At 39.5% G+C, this 18,386-nt stretch overlaps 1 protein-coding gene across 1 annotated transcript in view; it reads right to left on the bottom strand.

The window, feature by feature from the left end:
* The window catches only part of LOC149211456 (protein HLB1-like), a 257,251-nt gene that overhangs the window by 132,080 nt on the left and 106,785 nt on the right, over positions 1 to 18,386 (bottom strand). Inside the window, exons 5-6 of the mRNA XM_089391501.1 lie at positions 2,785 to 2,868; positions 1,212 to 1,262 (exon numbers count right to left, since the gene is read on the bottom strand). Of these exons, the coding sequence (XP_089247627.1) occupies positions 1,212 to 1,262; positions 2,785 to 2,868 (135 nt within the window). The remainder of the gene's footprint in view (positions 1 to 1,211; positions 1,263 to 2,784; positions 2,869 to 18,386) is intronic.

Raw genomic sequence — 18,386 nt, 5'->3', positions numbered from 1 at the left:
AAGAATATATATTAAATATGTATGAATAAGAATGATGATACAATTGAGAGTGAGGGTCATGTATATATAGCCAGGAAGTACCCTTTCACGAAGAGTCATGTCTGTAGAAACATGCCTCTTTGTTTAGCTAATTATATTATTATTATTCAATTACATATTATTATGATTATTATTTATTATCTATATTTATTATTTTTACATAAATTATCAACTCATGGGTTTAGATCAAAATCATAAGAGGAGATAGAGTAAGTGGCCACTCAGCTGAGCACAAGCAGCGTGTTAGATTAACGAAGGGAGAGACTAGGGTTTCAGCAGATCGCAAAGCTTCAACGACTACGAAGAAGATTGAGTGAGGGTCGAGTTGCTCTTACAGCCTCAATGCAATTATTCCACTCGCATGTGTGCACAGGAAGAGAAATTTGTAGGTCGCCCATGTGCACAGATAGGTAGATATGTGCGGCCGTACGGCAAATTGAGTGCATAGTAGGGAGATTGATTTATTTTGGGAGTTGATCAATTTTTTCTTGTAGAGAAAGGGAAATTTTCCCTTGCTGTAAATTTTTTAAGCTTACCCTTTGGATGAAGATAGTAAAAAATACACAAACTTGTCGGTTTTCCTCGGAGTTGGGGTTTCTTGGGTATATATTGTGTTCTATGTGTTAAATGAGTTTGTCTTGTGATTTATTATTAATTTCCACTATGCCTACTAAGTTAGAAAACTCAATTTAAGTTTCCGGAACAGTAGTTGTTTGTATTTCTGGTTTTACGCTTAGAAATTTGTGAATCAGTTATAACTTATTGGGTTTTATGGAAATCTAACACAAGTTTCCAGCACATTTCCTTTTCAGAAACTCATACTCATTTCCCTGTATCGTGCAACTTAGACTAGAAGTATCTATCCACATATTTCTCTAACTGCATAAATGGCCATATATAATTTTCAACATTCTAAACAGATTTTTACGAGCATCCAACATCAGTGTTTCTATCCAACACATTTGGCCCTAGCAGATTATAAGTATGACACTTTAGTAAAGCATTATAGCCAGTAATGTCAACACAATAAGCACCAATCTTCAGCCCTTTCAACAGCAGTATCTGACTCAAGTTCAACCTAAAATGCAATAATAATCACAGCATCCTCCAAATAATAATAACAGTAACCGTTTGTGCAAGGACAGTGCAGTAATCTAACAGATTAATCTTACCTGAGGGCTATTCCAATTGAGCTGAACAGCTTTTTCATAGTTTTTGGTTGCCTGAAAACACCGCAACATAAATTAGATCATCTAATAGCAATAGCTCCTGTATATGTCCATTGATAGAACTACCTATGAAATATGTACCAAGGAAAAGGGCACACAATAATGTCAAAATGGATCATCTGTTCACAGCTTCACATGCCTCAATAGAAAATCTCAGCAATTTTTTTAACAAATGCTACTTTACATATCATTTATGTTCTCAATCCCCATAGAGAATGGTAGTTTCAGAAAGGCTCTCAGCATATTGCAATGCTAACTATAGATGCGTATCTCTGACACTGGATTTTAAATACCAGAACATCAAGAAAAGCAGCATGAGCTGCCGTATGCTTAAGACTATCTGTTGACTACTGTTATTGATATTACTACATTTCTAAGATAATCATTTAGGTAATAGATGTTAAATTTCAAAGTAACAATATACGCAAAATTCTCATAGCATTTGCATTTTGTTCTTGACCTCTAATTTGCATGTCAAATTTCTTATCTGTGAACTGAATATGGGCACAAGTTCTAAATATCTAGGTTATTCAGAATGTAAGAAAAGTTTAAAATTTTAGGAGAACCCACTGACTGAAGGTACATCTCGAAGATAAGAAGACACTTTTTGCCATCAAAATGGTATTTCAAGTGATCAATGTTGCACTTTTGATGTGGCAATAAACATACAAAATTGATCCCAATTTCCAACTATAGATAGAGAATCTTGAAGTACTCATTGAGATAGATATATATTATTTTATAGATGCATTTAAGATTAGCAGCTAAAGAAATATTCTGCAAAAAACGACAACCTTTTATTGTTAACTAGGAAAAGAAATGAGACCATTCATCAATCAATTCCCTGTTTCTCAGAGAGCATTATTATAGTTTCCATTATTTGTTGCAACAATGAACTATTTGTCTGGGGCAACACCCATTTGGAATTCTAGTCATTTTTGTATTCTAATGGTATTATAAGACATCCCTGGCACTAAATAAGATAGTTGCATAGGTGTAGGCATTGATAAATGAATATGAAATTTTTTATCCTCATCCATGTGAGTAAATATACTTAACCATGTGTATGCAGGAAGATCATGCCCATATCTTCCCATGATCTCAGTTGGGTAGACGTCTATTAATAGTGAGCCGATAGTCCTAAGGTCTTCCCACATATATGCATGGTGTATCAAGGTGTTGAAAATAGCTGTTTAGTGTAACATGATTTCCGTTTCAGTTGCTCCATGGCATTTGTGTCTGATAGATCGGCTCTCTGACACAACTTGCTCTACTATTAAGAATGTTTTTCATAAAACGTAATCGTCCAATGGTTTAGCAAGGCAAAGCTACTCAATATGAAATATTTTGAAAATCGGCAAATATTTAGTAGGATCTATGATAGAAAAATCAACAAATACTATGTTTAACATACATTATCAAACAATCGTAAAAGTACTGCAATCAAGCAGACTGCTAACCAAAACAATTGGAAAGAATAGAGATAAGCATTGCCTCTAAAAGGGAGAGAGCATACTTGCTTCCAAAGTTCTTCAGCTTCTTTTGTACGGCCTCTCATCTTAGCCCTATCAGATATTGCAATTGCCCAATTATAAAATGCCTGTTTTGACCAATTAAAAATTTCAGCATTAAATACAAAACAAAATTATAGTAAAATACAATTTTAAATGCATTGCTAAATAGAAGTATCATTTACATAAAAATATAGAATAAAACTGATTAGCAAAATGCCAAAATCAAAGAACCAAACAGATATTATGGAAATTTGTTTCACAAAACCTTAGTGCATTTACCATGAACAAGCATGTTGGAAATATTGAGAGGGGAGTGAATCAGTATTTCCTTTTCTTTTTACAATTGGTTAGAATAATTCATTTATTCAAAGCATTAAATATGAACACAAAAAATCATCATCACATTTATGACAATACACAGAAATTTCTCTCCAACAAGTGCTTTACATTATGTATGGTTACATACACAATTTTACCAGCCAAGCTGGAAGGAAGTATAGAACTCCCCAACTCTGAAGGTGTTCGCAGATAAAGTCTGCAGCAGTCTTCAGCGTCCCTTACAATCAACAAGTTGACCAATTACTACTGCTCCACAACTGCTGCCCACTGCTGCAACTGCTACTGCCATTACTGTAATCTTTGCTGCAATCATCGTCTCTGCTCTTACACTCACTATCCATTGTCCACGCTGCCTCTGCTGAACTTCACTGCTTTTTACTGTCTGCTGCTATCTTTGCTGCTTCTAACTACTGTCCAACCTATTGACGCATGCTGCCACACACTACCATAGATGACGTCATTCTGCCACGCATCTATATCACTATCATCATGAAATCTCTTCCATCTCAAGGTCACTGTGTATTGAGCAACTGTTATGCAATAAACTCAAGGTTGTCAAGTGCACCATTGTTATCCCATATCTCCAAGTCACTACCGCATACTTCTGTTGTCATGAGAACATGGTCATATAGCATTGTACTGTCATGTATATTGATGTTACTGTCATCAAGCTGCAATCAAGGATCCTAATCATACCTTCAGGACACAATCTTACTTGCTGCCATATTGAAGCTCTCTGCTATGTGAAATGCCTTGCTACAGGATCACTGCCATATCATAGTCAAGCCATGCAATAAGCCATATATCACACTACTATGGGTTATTGTAATACACTGCTGTACATGTGCTACTTCACTAAAGGTAACCTCAGTAATTCAAGATTACAGTCTTCGAATCACCTTATCTGAGCAGCTACTGTCATAATGTCATCATCTCAAGATCACTGTTAACAAGGGCCGTGTAACAAGGCTACAATCACATTAATGATATTTTAATGAGTGTTTCCACAGATATAACTGCTAGGTCATATACCAAGTTAGATAGATCACTGTTATAGTGTCAATAAGGTCATTGTCAACTCAAGTCACTATCTCAAGGGTGCTGTCATCACAAGAGCACTGTCACATACTGCTCCATAGTGTGTTGATACATCCATATCACTGTCATCCTCATGTAGATTTATCATATCAAAGTTACTGCTCTCCAGGTCAATATCACTGTCAAATGTTCTAGATCACTGTTATGTAACTGTCATATCATCTGAGTTTCTTCAGAAGTTTGTTACAAAGAATGATGAGAATGATGAGACAACAAATCTTTTGTTCAAGCTACAAGAATTCAGCAAACTTCAAGTCATAAAGACGTAATGATCAGATAGTAACATAGTGGGCTATTACCATAGCTCTGCAAATCAACACTGCTCCAGAATTCATAGACACCACGCAAGTTGTCTTAATGCACAGCAGCTCAATGACTAGTCAATGCACCAGGTTCCATGATATAATAATGCTTTCTCTTATGACCAGAGAAATAAATAATAATAATAAAAAAAGAAAAAACTTTTCAGCATCAGTCACAACAATTAAAGGGCCTTGGCTATTCGATGTTAAAGGAGTGCATTATATCCGAAGTCTACAGAGGTTAATGCTCTTCGCTGGTTCTGGAAACAATTCAAATCATAGATGATGCTCAGTATGCATGCCTGGAAATCTTAAATTACTGCACAAAAGATTGTCAGAAGTCTGCCCTAATAAATGATATGATTCAGCTTCTGTTCTATAGATCCGAGTTCCAAGATTTGGCTCAAACCCTGTGATTCCTCAAATCATGGTACATGAAAGGGTGATTCTTGTATTAAGTTGATGCCCAAAGAGGGCCACAAAGTTCAAATTTTCCTTCTACAAAAGATATTAAACTCCAAAATTGGAGATGCAAAGGGATTTCCAGACAATGCATAATGATGAATGGTGTTGGCCACAGGTAAATAATTCAGCATTGGAATTTTCACATGAGATCTATTTCTTCTTGGAAGATCACAGGGTCACCAATATATATGTAAGCCAGCGATCCTCCGTCAATTAATAAATCATGCCACAAAATTTACGAGCCATATAAATAATCTGTGTTCCAAAAAGCGAGCTACAGAGATGAGTGACAGATGTGTGCCACATCAAATAATGTGCATCTGCAAACAGAAATTTGATCCCAGCAAAGTTCAGAACCAACAAACCCCAGACCCAAAAAAATAATTGTGCCAAAGATTTGTTCAAGCTTCTCGCATTTCCCAAAACCGGATATCAGATCAGAACTGCCCATAGTTACGAAGGAACATGAGAGTGTTTATATAGTTTATTTTTATGAGCTTCTAGATGGATCAGCCAACCCAGGGATGGAGGGAATTTAAAAATAAATTTAAATTTGAACGCAATTCTTTCCTCTGATTTTGATTTATCATTTTTGAACCATGATAATTTGGGCATTATAGAATTATCCAGCTTCCTTTTATTAAATAAATTTATTTTATCACTTTCCACAACATTAAATTGTCTCATCATTTGACCAATATTTGAATAATGATATGATACCCCAACATCACTTTTTGGGATATTGACCAGGGGTTGGGTGCATCAACTTTGACTGAGCTTATACTTCAAACCATGAAGGCCCACAAAATGCTCCTCACATCAATGGCATCGGCATGACGAGGAGAATCTGATGGCAGGGATCTCCAAGGCAAATTCGGCAATCAGATTCCTCATAAAACTCCAACAACTCTTAGGCATGCTCAGCTTCTAAGGAAGCCAAACCCTAGAGCTAGGGTTTCATTGACCTGCATCATCCAGCTGCAACATCTTGTGGACATCAACGATGACGACCTTAACATATCATCAAGTTGTATCATCAACACTTGTACCATGGGTTCCAAGGGATCCAAACCCTAGGGTTAGGGTTTCTGCAATATCATCATCAAATTGCATTAGAGCTAGGGTTTCATCCTAGAGCTTCATCATCATCTGCATCATCATCCTGCACCTGCTTCTGTTGCATTTGTTGCCTGAAAGTTGACATAAATGACAACATACTCAACAAAGCAAATGTTCATAAACTTTCTTAAGAGATTTTATGACGATGGGGAAAATGACACCCATACCAGGTTCACCTATTTACAGAAAAAGGGAACAGTTAACAAATGGGAAACCACAGAAAACAGATTTCCCAGTCTTACAAAGGATCAACTGCTAAAAATTGGATATTTTGGTGTTAAAACCCAATTATCCACAAAGAGAAAATGTTATCAAGACATACAAATTTGGTTGAAGCTAGAAGTATTGCAAAAGAGATTGAGAGGAAGTTCATTATTCAACAACAGGTATATTTTGAACCCCCAAAGAAAACAACCAATTACAATGATACTAAATATCACCACTCATAAAGGACAAAAATAAGGAAAACAATTGTCATATATGTGGTAAGAAGTGCACTCCATGTTAGGATATTTCGACACGTAGGAAATGGTTAAGTATAACTTGGTCTAGTGTAGAGTTAGGTAAAGTGTGTTTCTTTACTATGTACTTTTGTAACTTACAATCTAATGGTCACGATATGTTCTAGATATGAAGTGATCCAACGGTTCATTCTCTCCTCGGGTGGCTTAACACCCGATAGGTCCATGATCTCTATTTAAAGTGCATGGAGGGTCATTTGTAGGGTGATCGTTCATGAGAGAAGCTTATGTAAATTTCATTTCTTTTACATTAATAAATTCCCTGAAATGGCCGCGTTGGCTCAGGCCGTGGACTGTTTCCCTCTTTGAGAGTTTTGACCACGTCAAAAATATTGGGGTATTGATCTGTGATCTGTTTGTGAGCGGTGTCCTTTGGTGTTCTATCTTAGGAACTTACCTTGTAAATTCTTACATGGTATCAGAGCTATTTGAGGGCCACATCCGTTGGTGATCCAAATCGGAAGCTGGTAAAACTGCATTCGACTATCGTTTCCTAGATCTACTGTTTCTAACCGCTTTCGGGCCGAGAGGACTGCTCTATTGCATTAGGAGCGTTTGTTCCAATGAGGAACCCCTTTCGTTTCACGCGAAAAGGTTTCCGGTAGCCCTAGCTATGTCATTTTTAAGATCTGGAGGTATACAGTCTTTATTTGCAGTTTTAGTTATTTATCTCTCTATTTATTTCGGTTTATTTATCTCTCTGTTTTTTATTACTGGATCTATACCTTTCATTTTTGCGTATGCTCTTTGCCCCGCGACTCTGTGCAATCTGGGCAAATCAGAAACAGAAAGGAAGGATTTTTCTCATGCGTATTCTCTTTTCCGCCGCACCTTAGTGTGATCTCAGAAAACCAGAAACATTGAGGAAAATATTATTTTCCAGCGAAAGCTAACTTCAAGCCATAAGGTTTGGTTTTTTTTATGTCCGCGTTGGGTTGTGTGGTTTTTTGTTTTGTAGGCAAAAAGGGATTTTTCAAACAAGCATGCACCCCAAAGCTTCAGTGACTAAAAAAAACCCCTTCCTCTTTTCCAAAATTACTAACCTTTTAAACTAACTCACTTGGTCCAAAGTTACTTTATAAGAATAGAGGTCTTGAATTCAAGTCTTTCTTTTTGTTGAGTTACTTTTTCAAAAAGCACATGTAGCTTATGTTTTAAAGTTACTTTATGTAAAAGTGTTTCACCCATTATAAAAAGTGAGTCACTTATAATTCTAAAGCCTCTTTATCTTTTATTTAAGTTACAATTTAGTGGGTAGCTCATAAAGTACCATTGTATAAATGACTTTCATTTATTTATAAAAGTGAGTCACATAAAATCTTTTTTTTCAAGTGAGCTAATTAGATTAAGTTTGGAAAGGGGGGGATTTTTGTTTAAATATAACATTATCATTCACTTCCGCACATTCACACACTTCGTCGGCATCTTCAACAACTTTTCATCAAAAAGCCATAGATTCTTTATCCAGAAGCCTTTTTCAGAGCTGTTTTTTTAATCAGCCTAATTTTTCGAGATCTTTCCATCGGAACACTTTTTCAGCCTCTACAACTTCAGTTTCTATTAAAATGGAAAGTCCATGCCAAGTTATTCTTGACAGCACCAACTACTTCCAATGGTGGTCATACATTGTGGATTTACTTAAAAGTAAAGGCCTTTACAAAAAAGCCTTAGGCCAAGAAACTAAACCTAAAGATGAAGATAAGGCAGCCAAATGGGAAAATAGGCAAGATCAAGCACGTGGGTTGATTGGGATGTCTATTTCTCCAGACCTTAGATTCCATATCGCAGAACTTGATATCCCTAATGAAGCAATGAAACAGCTCACTAAAGTTTTTGGAATTAAAAATGAAATTAGAGCCCATCAACTCGAAAATGACTTGCTTACGTTGGACCCCAATAATTTTTCTTCCATTGAATATTTTTTGTCCAAGTTCAAGACCCTTAGACTTCTCTTGGAAAGTGTTAAGGTTAAGAAAGAAGATGGTAGCCTTATCTATTCCACCTTCCACTCTACTAGAGAAGCCTTTATTTCTCAAGGACAAGACCACAAGTCCCCCTCTTTTGATGCCTTTTGTGACTCTTTAATAAAATAACAAGAAAAACTCTTACATCTTAGTCTCCTTAATCTTCGAAACTCTTCTAAGAAAGCATTAGTCGCCCAGCGATAACCAAATTAAAAGAATCCTAAGAAGCAGTATCCTCAAAAGAATGGTCCTATACCAACCAAGGGCCTAAGCAATTTCAGTCTGAAAATGAAAAATCAATTCAACAAAATGATAAGGCAAATAAAAACAAAGGGAAGAAGACTGATAGACATTGCAACTTTTGTAATCGAGATAGCCACTTAGAATCCAAATGCTTTAAGATGATGGAAGCATTGAAAGCAGCAATGAAGAAGCATAACATCCATTTGGAGCACTCTTCAACTTCAACTTCATCTTCAGGAATAGCACTTTATGCATGTGGTTGTCAAGCATCTCAGTCTGGTTATGCACTAAATGTATCTTCTTCTTCTCATTCTCATGAGTGGCTCATTGATTCTGGAGCTTCTTATTACATGGCCAAAAACAAAGCCATGTTTTCTTCTTTAAATGATTGTAACACTAAAAATATATATGTTGGTGATGATAGATCTCTTAGTGTTGTAGGGACTGGAACTACTCATCTAGACAATGGTCAATTTAATGACATATTATGTGTTCCAACCTTATCCTGCAACCTTCTATCTGTATATCAGATAACTCATTCAGATGAAGGTAAAACCGTTGAATTTTCACCTCACGATGTTGTAATTAAGGACCTAAGAGATCCTAGACAGATTTTAGCTACTAACATTGCTGATGATTCTACAAGGTTGTATAAGTTTAACAACTTTGAGTCATCAACTCTTCCCTCAATATTTGTTGCTCACAATGATGAAGTGAGCAAATTTTGGCATGCGCGATTTGGTCACTTAAACTATCGCCCCCTTCAAAATCTATGTAAAGAAAATATGGTGACAGGTCTTCCTATGGTATCTTGCAGAGATGTTGTTTGTTTTGGATGTGTACTCAGAAAACATCATCGGGATAGTTTTGAAAAATGTGCCTCTTAGCACGCCTAAGCCCCTTTACAGCTTGTGCATAGTGATTTATGTGGTCCACTTCCAGTTGTTTCATTCTCTGGCTACAAGTATTTCTTAACTTTCATTGATGATTTCTACAGACGCACTTGGGTATACTTCTTAAAACTCAAAAGTGAAGTATTTATCATGTTCTTGGCCTTTAAGGCCTTTGTTGAGAAACAATGTGGACATCAAATTCTTAAGCTACGATCTGATAATGGCGGCGAATATGTGAACAACAAATTCATCAATTTTGCCACTGAGCATGGAATTCAAATGCAACATATTGTTCCATATACTCCACAACAAAATGGTGTAGCTGAAAGGAAGAATCACACCTTAAAGGAAATGGCTAATTGTATGCTTCAATCTAAAGGACTTAGTCTTAATTTTTGGGCAGAAGCAATTAACTGTGCAAATTACATAGTAAATCGCACTCCTACTAAGGTTTTAAAGAATATCACTCCAGAAGAAGCATGGAGCTCAATTAAACCAGATGTAAGTCACTTTCGTGTTTTTGGAAGTGAAGCATGGGCCCATATTCCAGATGAGAAACATAAAGCTTTAGAACCTAAGAATGAAAAATGTATTTTTGTTGGATATTCTAAAGATGTCAAAGGATATAGACTTCTTTCACCTAAATCCAAAAATGTTATCATTAGAAGAGATGTAAAGTTTGTTGAAAATATATCGGCCTACGAGCCTAGTTCGGTGGATGTGCCACCTCTCTCTATCCCTTCACCAATAAGCTTTGAAGACAAAGCTTTTCTAAAGAGGAAGACAATGTTATGAATATAATATATCAAAATAATATAAATAATAATAATCAAAATAATAATTAGTTACTGAAAAGGCATGTCTTAAAAAACATGACTATTCATGAAGGGGAAACTACCTACGTATATCAATGGGCCCTCATTTGTAATATCTCATATCCCTTGTACATTTAGCATTTTTATATACATATACTACTTGTCCAATATTTGATATTTACATATTCCAGACATTTTGAATATTTTGCTGCGTATATGAATCCTGTTCATTATCTGCGTCATACCACCATCTAGCTATGTATTGAAAAGCAGCTTCTTTGCATTCTTTTTCCAATGGGTATCCAAAGTGGGTTGAGTAAGATTTGGTTGGGAGACAATGGCATTAGCAGAGGTAATGTCGCAGGCAGGTGTGAAATAACTCTTAATGTTCATCCTTTTTTTACCTTTATGTTCACTCTTAGACCCAAAAGGGAGAGGAACACAACGGAAGGGATCATTGACATTCGTGTAAGGGATAAAAAAGGAGTCTTGAAGGTCAGAATCATCACACCCACTCGCACCTTTCATAGCTTCTGCAAGTTCCCTCTTCCTTGCAATTTTTGCCTTTATAGCCTTTTCCCTAGCCTTCTTGTCCTCAAACTTCTGCAACTTTTCAAGGTATTTTTCCCTAATAAGGGCTATTACTGCGTTTAGTACTTCACATGGGAATACTTGGCCCGTTATACCAACTAAGTGTTGCTTCAACATATAAATACCCTCCCTTTCATTAGGCGTCTCCAATATTTGTAGAACATTTTGCCATCAACAATATTACAATGAATCCATTCGGCATCTTTGGCCTTAGGTGTTGAAATTTGGTACCGGAGGACAGGTGGTTCCCTAAGGCTTTGATCTTTGGCCTAGGGAAAAGTGTCCAAAAGAATTTAATTTTTCTACTAAAGTAACTTTATAATTTTTATAAAGTTAAATCTAATTTGAAAGTGACTTTAAGTGATAAAGTTACTAAGTCTAATTTTAAAGTGACTTTATAAAGTCAATGAAAAATTAGAAAGGAAAAGTGACTTTGGAAATAAATGACTAAGTGGGTCTTTATTAAAGTGGGGTGAATTAAAAAATAGAAAGTGAGATTTAAATGAGCATTTAATCTCAGCCATTGATCTAAATCTATTTCAGCCATTGGATTTAGGGATCACCCAAAAGTCATTTAGGGTTGGGTTAAGGGAGGAAAAGGAGAAAAAGATCATTCATTCTTTCATGAGCAGATTGGGAGAAGGAGAGCAAGAGAGCAAGGGAGATTTCTGGACAAGGAGGAGAAAGAGGCAGCAGTTTGGCACACACACCAAGGCAGCATTTCAGCAAATCTGAACAGCATAAAGAACAAGCAGAAAAAGGCAGATTTAGTGAGCAAAACAGTGAAAAAATTGATTTTCAGCACGAATATCGAGGAGGCGATTTTCTGCACGAATTTCGAGGTCAGTCCGTACGGCCGTCCGTACAGTCCGTACAGTCCGTACGGTCCGTACATTCGTACGTCCGTACAGTCCGTACATCCGTACGGTCCGTACAGTCCGTACAGCCATTTTCAGACTGTCTGTTAGCTGAAAAAACAGATAAGTTTGCTTGCTGGAAAATTTCTGTTTTTGCTGATTTTTGCTGAAAAATATTTTCTCTGTAAAAGGCATTTTCCAGAAATAAAGAAGAGCTCTCAAACTGGTTTTCCCCAAGAGTTGTAGGGGGTTTTTCCAGGGTCAAGTTGACCAAAAATCACTGAGTTTAAATGTGTTTTTATGGCTGTTTTAATTGCTGATTTTTTATTTCTGCAATTTCCAGCACTCTGAAAAATTTCCAGAATTTGTGTTTTCAGCAATATTTATTTTTTCAGTCTGTTAAATGTATGGCTATGGGAATGGGCATTTAACTATATGGGAGAAATAAGGTGAAACTGAAAACCGGGGTGGGAAACAGAAAATTTTACATGGTATCGGAGCTTGAGCGCTGAAGGACAGTTTGGGACAGCAAAAGGAAAAAAATACAGCTGCTGATTTTTTCACTCAGAAAATTCCAGCAAGCTGATTTTTCATAAACAGCAGTTTTATCTTTACCACAGCAGTGCTATTTTTCAGTTTTAGGACAGCAAGATGTCATTGGGATTGAGGGTGGAGGATAGGTTGGATGGGCATACAAATTACAGCGTTTGGAAGGAGAGAATGCAGAGTATCTTTGAGGAGGCAGAAGTCTGGGATATCATGGTGCATACAGCACAGCACCCTGTTGTTGTGCCTACTGATGCTACTCAGTTGGCAGCTTATAATAGAAAGAACAACAAGGGTAAGAGGCTGATTCTAGACGGAATCAAAGACCATTGCATTCCTCATGTGAGAGGAAAGAGCAATGCCCATGAGATGTGGACAGCATTGTCCAATCTCTACCAGAGTACCAATGAGAACCGGAAGATGGTCCTGAAGGAGAAGCTGAAGAACATTAAGATGGGGAATGATAGTGCAGCTGGATATCTCACAAAGATTACCAATGTGAGAGATGAGTTGGCAGCGATTGGAGAGGCCATTCCATCCACTGAGTTGGTGCGTATTGCAGTGAATGGCCTCCCCCGTTCATGGTTGAACTTTGCTGATGGGGTTTGTGCACGTGAGACCCTTCCCACATGGGAGAGGTTTTGAGATGATTGTATACAGACAGAGATCAGGAAAGGACAGCTTGGGGCAGCCAAGCCAGTTGAGCAGGATGAGGACGTAGCACTGGTGGCAGGAGGCAAGAAAGGCAAAGGGAAGAAGCAGGCTTCCACAAGCGGTGGTGGAGGCAAAGGCAAAGGTAAAGGTAAACAGGGTAACTCACAAAAGGACTATTCCAAAGTGAAGTGTTGGAATTGTCAGAAGATGGGACACTATGCAGTTGTGTGTCCAGAGAAGAAGAAGAAGAAGGGGAAGACCCAGGATGTGGCAGCGTCAGCTGAGATTGAGGACTTTGCAGGTCGTTTTGACCGGGAGTTTGCGTTCACTACATGTGAGTCCTCTAGTGCAGGATCACCTGCCACACAGGTTCAGAGGGAGCATGCTTTTCCCTCGATTAGCGGAGCATCTACAGGTATCTGGTATGTGGACAGTGGGGCTTCACGTCACATGACAGGAGTCCGGGAGTACTTCTCAGAGCTTTCCGAGAGTGGCACTGATATTGAGGTAGTACTCGGTGATGACAGAGTTGTTAGAGCAGTCGGGGTGGGGACAGTGACATTTCAGAGGGAGTCCAAACCTCCCTTGAAGGTGTCAGAGGTTCTTTATGTGCCAGGGATGAGGAAGAACCTCATATCCGTCTCAGCGTTGGAGGACAGAGGATATGAGGTACTATTCAGGGAAGGACAGGTGTTGATGTATCCCAGGGGCTCTCCAGCTGATTCAGCTAGAGTGATAGGTGTACGCCATGCAAAGGTGTACAAGTTTGCATTCCAGCCCCCTTTGGCATTGAGTTGTAGTACCGACAGCAGAGCTAGCAGTTCTGAGCTATGTGAGATTTGGCACCGCAGGATGGGGCACATGTCTCATGGAGCCTTGAGGACATTGCGGGAGATCACTACAGGTGTGCCAGATTTCAGTACTGATCACCATGATACTTGCAGAGGTTGTGCGATGGGCAAGTTTGCCAAATCCCCTTTTCCCAGCAGTGACAGCAGAGCGACGGGGATACTTGATTTGATTCATTCCGATGTGAGCGGTCGGATGTCTCATGTTTCCTTGAGTGGATATGAGTACTATGTCTTATTCATTGATGATCACTCCAGGAGGACCTGGATTTATTTCTTGAAGACCAAGAGTGAGGTCTTCAAGCGGTTTCAGGAGTTCAGAGCTCTTGTGGAGACTCAGACAGGTCGAAAGATCAAGTCCCTGAGGTCGGACAATGGAGGAGAGTACACCCTTGGAGAGTTTGTTGACTATTGTGCAGAGGCAGGCATTAGGAGGGAGTTCACTGTTCCTTACAACCCCCAGCAGAACGGGGTTGCGGAGAGGAAGAACAGATCCATCATAGGGGCTGCCAAAGCCATGTTATATGATCAGGGGTTGCCATTGTTCTTGTGGGCAGAGGCCTGCAACACAGTTGTTTACTTGCAGAACAGGAGTCCGCATCGTGCCTTGGGGCACATGACTCCGGAGGAGGCTTTCTTTGGGAAGAAGCCTGATCTTGGTCATCTTCATATCCTTGGATGCATTACATACTCCTATATACCCAAGGAGGAAAGGACCAAACTAGAGCCCACCGCAGAGAAGGGTATCTTTGTGGGCTACAGTGAGACCTCAAAGGCCTTTCGGATTTACATTCCTGCACAGAGGAAAGTTGTTGTCAGACGGGATGTGAAGTTCGAGGAGGACAGGGCCTTTAGGAGGTCACGGGAGTTAGAGTATCTGGATCAGCCAGACCCTCAGCAGCAGTTGAGTCAGTCGCAGGGATCCAGTGGGCAGGGATCAGGAGGATCCGGAGGTACATCTATGAGGATGTCAGGTCCATCAGTGAGCAGTGGCTCGCCGAGCCAGAGGGGTGGTGCTCCGGGCAGCATACAGAGCAGTTCACAGAGCAGTTCACTAGGGAGTCCACTGATGGACAGTTCACACGGTACCTCAGCTTCTACAGGTTCAGGTGCAGGCAGGAGGACAGCAGACAGACAGTCAGGAGTTCAGGCTACTGATGGGGATGAGGAGGAGGAGTTTCATTCTCCTATGGGAGAAGCATGCTCAGGGAAGAGGAAGCCCAAGTGGCTTCAGGACACCTTGAGAGATGCCACATCTGTTGCTGAGCCGAAGAGGCCGGTCAGAGAGAGTAGACCACCTGAGAGATTTTGTAGCTATATGGCGATGGTTACCAGCATCCTTGACTCTGAGCCTTCTAGCTATGAGGAGGCAGCTAGCCAGCAGGTCTGGAGAGAGGCCATGCAGGAGGAGTATTCTTCTATCATGAAGAATGATGTTTGGGAGGTGGTGCCGAGGCCTGAGGGCAAATCCGTGGTTACTTCCAGATGGCTTTACAAGGTAAAGCATGCTGCAGATGGCAGCATTGAGAAATTCAAAGCAAGGTTTGTGGCTAGAGGGTTCTCACAGGTAGAGGGAGTTGATTATGAGGAGACCTTCGCTCCCGTGGCTCGATATACTTCGATCCGCTCCATTATATCGATAGCAGCAGAGATGGGTTGGAAGATCCACCAGATGGATGTGAAGACCGCATTTCTCAATGGCTTCATACAGGAGGAGGTGTACATTGAGCAGCCACAGGGCTTTGAGGTGCATGGGAAGGAGTCCCATGTGTGCAGATTGAAGAAGGCCCTTTATGGCCTGAAGCAAGCTCCCAGAGCTTGGTACTCCAGGATAGATGCATACTTGCAGGGGATGGGTTTCACAAAGAGTGAGGCAGATCCGAACCTTTACTTTATTGTGATTGGTGAGGAGCCTCTCATTCTGGTGCTGTATGTGGATGACTTGATCATTACAGGTGCAGAGAGACTCATAGAGCACTGCAAGAGAGATCTTGCAGCGGAGTTTGAGATGAAGGACATCGGCTTGATGCATTACTTTTTGGGTTTGGAGGTGTGGCAGGAGGAGGGGCATTTCTTCCTGGGGCAGGGGAAGTATATTGTGGACATCCTTAGCAGATTCCACATGGAGGATTGTAGACCCATGTCGACACCGATGATCACCAACTGGAAGAAGCTTCATGCTTCGGATTCCGAGTTGGTGGATCCCACATTGTACAGGCAGCTGATTGGTTCCTTGATGTATTTGGTCAACACCAGACCAGATATCTGTTTTGCAGTCAACACGATGAGTCAGTTTATGTGTGAGCCTAGGAAGGTTCACTGGGTGGCTGCAAAACACATTTTGCGGTACTTGCAGGGGACAGTGGATTATGGTCTGGACTACAGGCAGGGAGATGGAGTGAGATTGGCAGGATACACTGATTCTGATTGGGCAGGTTGTGCTTCTGATAGGAAGAGCACTTCAGGGTGTTGTTTTGGGTTGGGTTCAGCAGTAGTGTCATGGTTCAGCCGGAAGCAGCAGTCAGTAGCACTGAGTTCAGCGGAAGCAGAGTATATGGCAGCCAGTCTAGCTAGTTGTGAGGCCATCTGGCTTCGCAAGATGTTGTTTGGCTTATTTGGTCAGCCGTTGAGACCTTCAGTGATTTACTGTGATAATCAGAGTTGCATTAAACTCACGGAGAATCCAGTATTTCATGACAGGTCAAAGCATATCGGGATCAGATATCATTTCATCAGAGACCATGTTCAGAAGGGAGCTGTAAAGCTTGAGTATATTTCCACTGATGAGCAGGTTGCAGATATTCTTACCAAAGCCTTACCACGGGGCAAGCATGTCTACTTCAGAGACAAGATGGGTGTGGTGAGGAACACCTTCCTCGGTAAGAGGGAGTGTTGAAATTTGGTACCGGAGGACAGGTGGTTCCCTAAGGCTTTGATCTTTGGCCTAGGGAAAAGTGTCCAAAAGAATTTAATTTTTCTCCTAAAGTAACTTTATAATTTTTATAAAGTTAAATCTAATTTGAAAGTGACTTTAAGTGATAAAGTTACTAAGTCTAATTTTAAAGTGACTTTATAAAGTCAATGAAAAATTAGAAAGGAAAAGTGACTTTGGAAATAAATGACTAAGTGGGTCTTTATTAAAGTGGGGTGAATTAAAAAATAGAAAGTGAGATTTAAATGAGCATTTAATCTCAGCCATTGATCTAAATCTATTTCAGCCATTGGATTTAGGGATCACCCAAAAGTCATTTAGGGTTGGGTTAAGGGAGGAAAAGGAGAAAAAGATCATTCATTCTTTCATGAGCAGATTGGGAGAAGGAGAGCAAGAGAGCAAGGGAGATTTCTGGACAAGGAGGAGAAAGAGGCAGCAGTTTGGCACACACACCAAGGCAGCATTTCAGCAAATCTGAACAGCATAAAGAACAAGCAGAAAAAGGCAGATTTAGTGAGCAAAACAGTGAAAAAATTGATTTTCAGCACGAATATCGAGGAGGCGATTTTCTGCACGAATTTCGAGGTCAGTCCGTACGGCCGTCCGTACAGTCCGTACAGTCCGTACGGTCCGTACGTCCGTACAGTCCGTACATCCGTACGGTCCGTACAGTCCGTACAGCCATTTTCAGACTGTCTGTTAGCTGAAAAAACAGATAAGTTTGCTTGCTGGAAAATTTCTGTTTTTGCTGATTTTTGCTGAAAAATATTTTCTCTGTAAAAGGCATTTTCCAGAAATAAAGAAGAGCTCTCAAACTGGTTTTCCCCAAGAGTTGTAGGGGGTTTTTCCAGGGTCAAGTTGACCAAAAATCACTGAGTTTAAATGTGTTTTTATGGCTGTTTTAATTGCTGATTTTTTATTTCTGCAATTTCCAGCACTCTGAAAAATTTCCAGAATTTGTGTTTTCAGCAATATTTATTTTTTCAGTCTGTTAAATGTATGGCTATGGGAATGGGCATTTAACTATATGGAAGAAATAAGGTGAAACTGAAAACCGGGGTGGGAAACAGAAAATTTTACATTAGGGGCCATGGCAGATGATGAAATTTCAAATTTTGACAAAAAAAATGCAACTAAGTAAAATGCAAACCAATGATAAATTTGTAAACAAAAACAAGGCTGGTGCAGCCTACAAAGAGGGGATATTTTTTACTTGAAAAGGAAAATAAAAAATAAAATCGGGACAGCAATTAAATCTGGAACATTTTAGGAGAGAAAGAATACCTGGGAATGAAAACCACCAGCAAAAGCCTCCTCCCAAAAAAGGCAACTTCATTGGACATCTCTAAACTAACTCCAAGATGACAAACAACCTCCAAACGTGCTGTTGTTAGACTGCTGCTGTAAAAATCAGTGT

The sequence above is a fragment of the Pinus tabuliformis genome, chromosome 1_1, assembly GCF_031772625.1.
Source record: "Pinus tabuliformis cultivar Carrire ecotype Pingquan chromosome 1_1, CPIR1, whole genome shotgun sequence".
Taxonomy (NCBI): Eukaryota; Viridiplantae; Streptophyta; class Pinopsida; order Pinales; family Pinaceae; genus Pinus; species Pinus tabuliformis.
The sequence above is the reverse complement of the archived record's forward strand: the minus strand, read 5'-3'. Positions and strand labels throughout refer to the sequence as shown.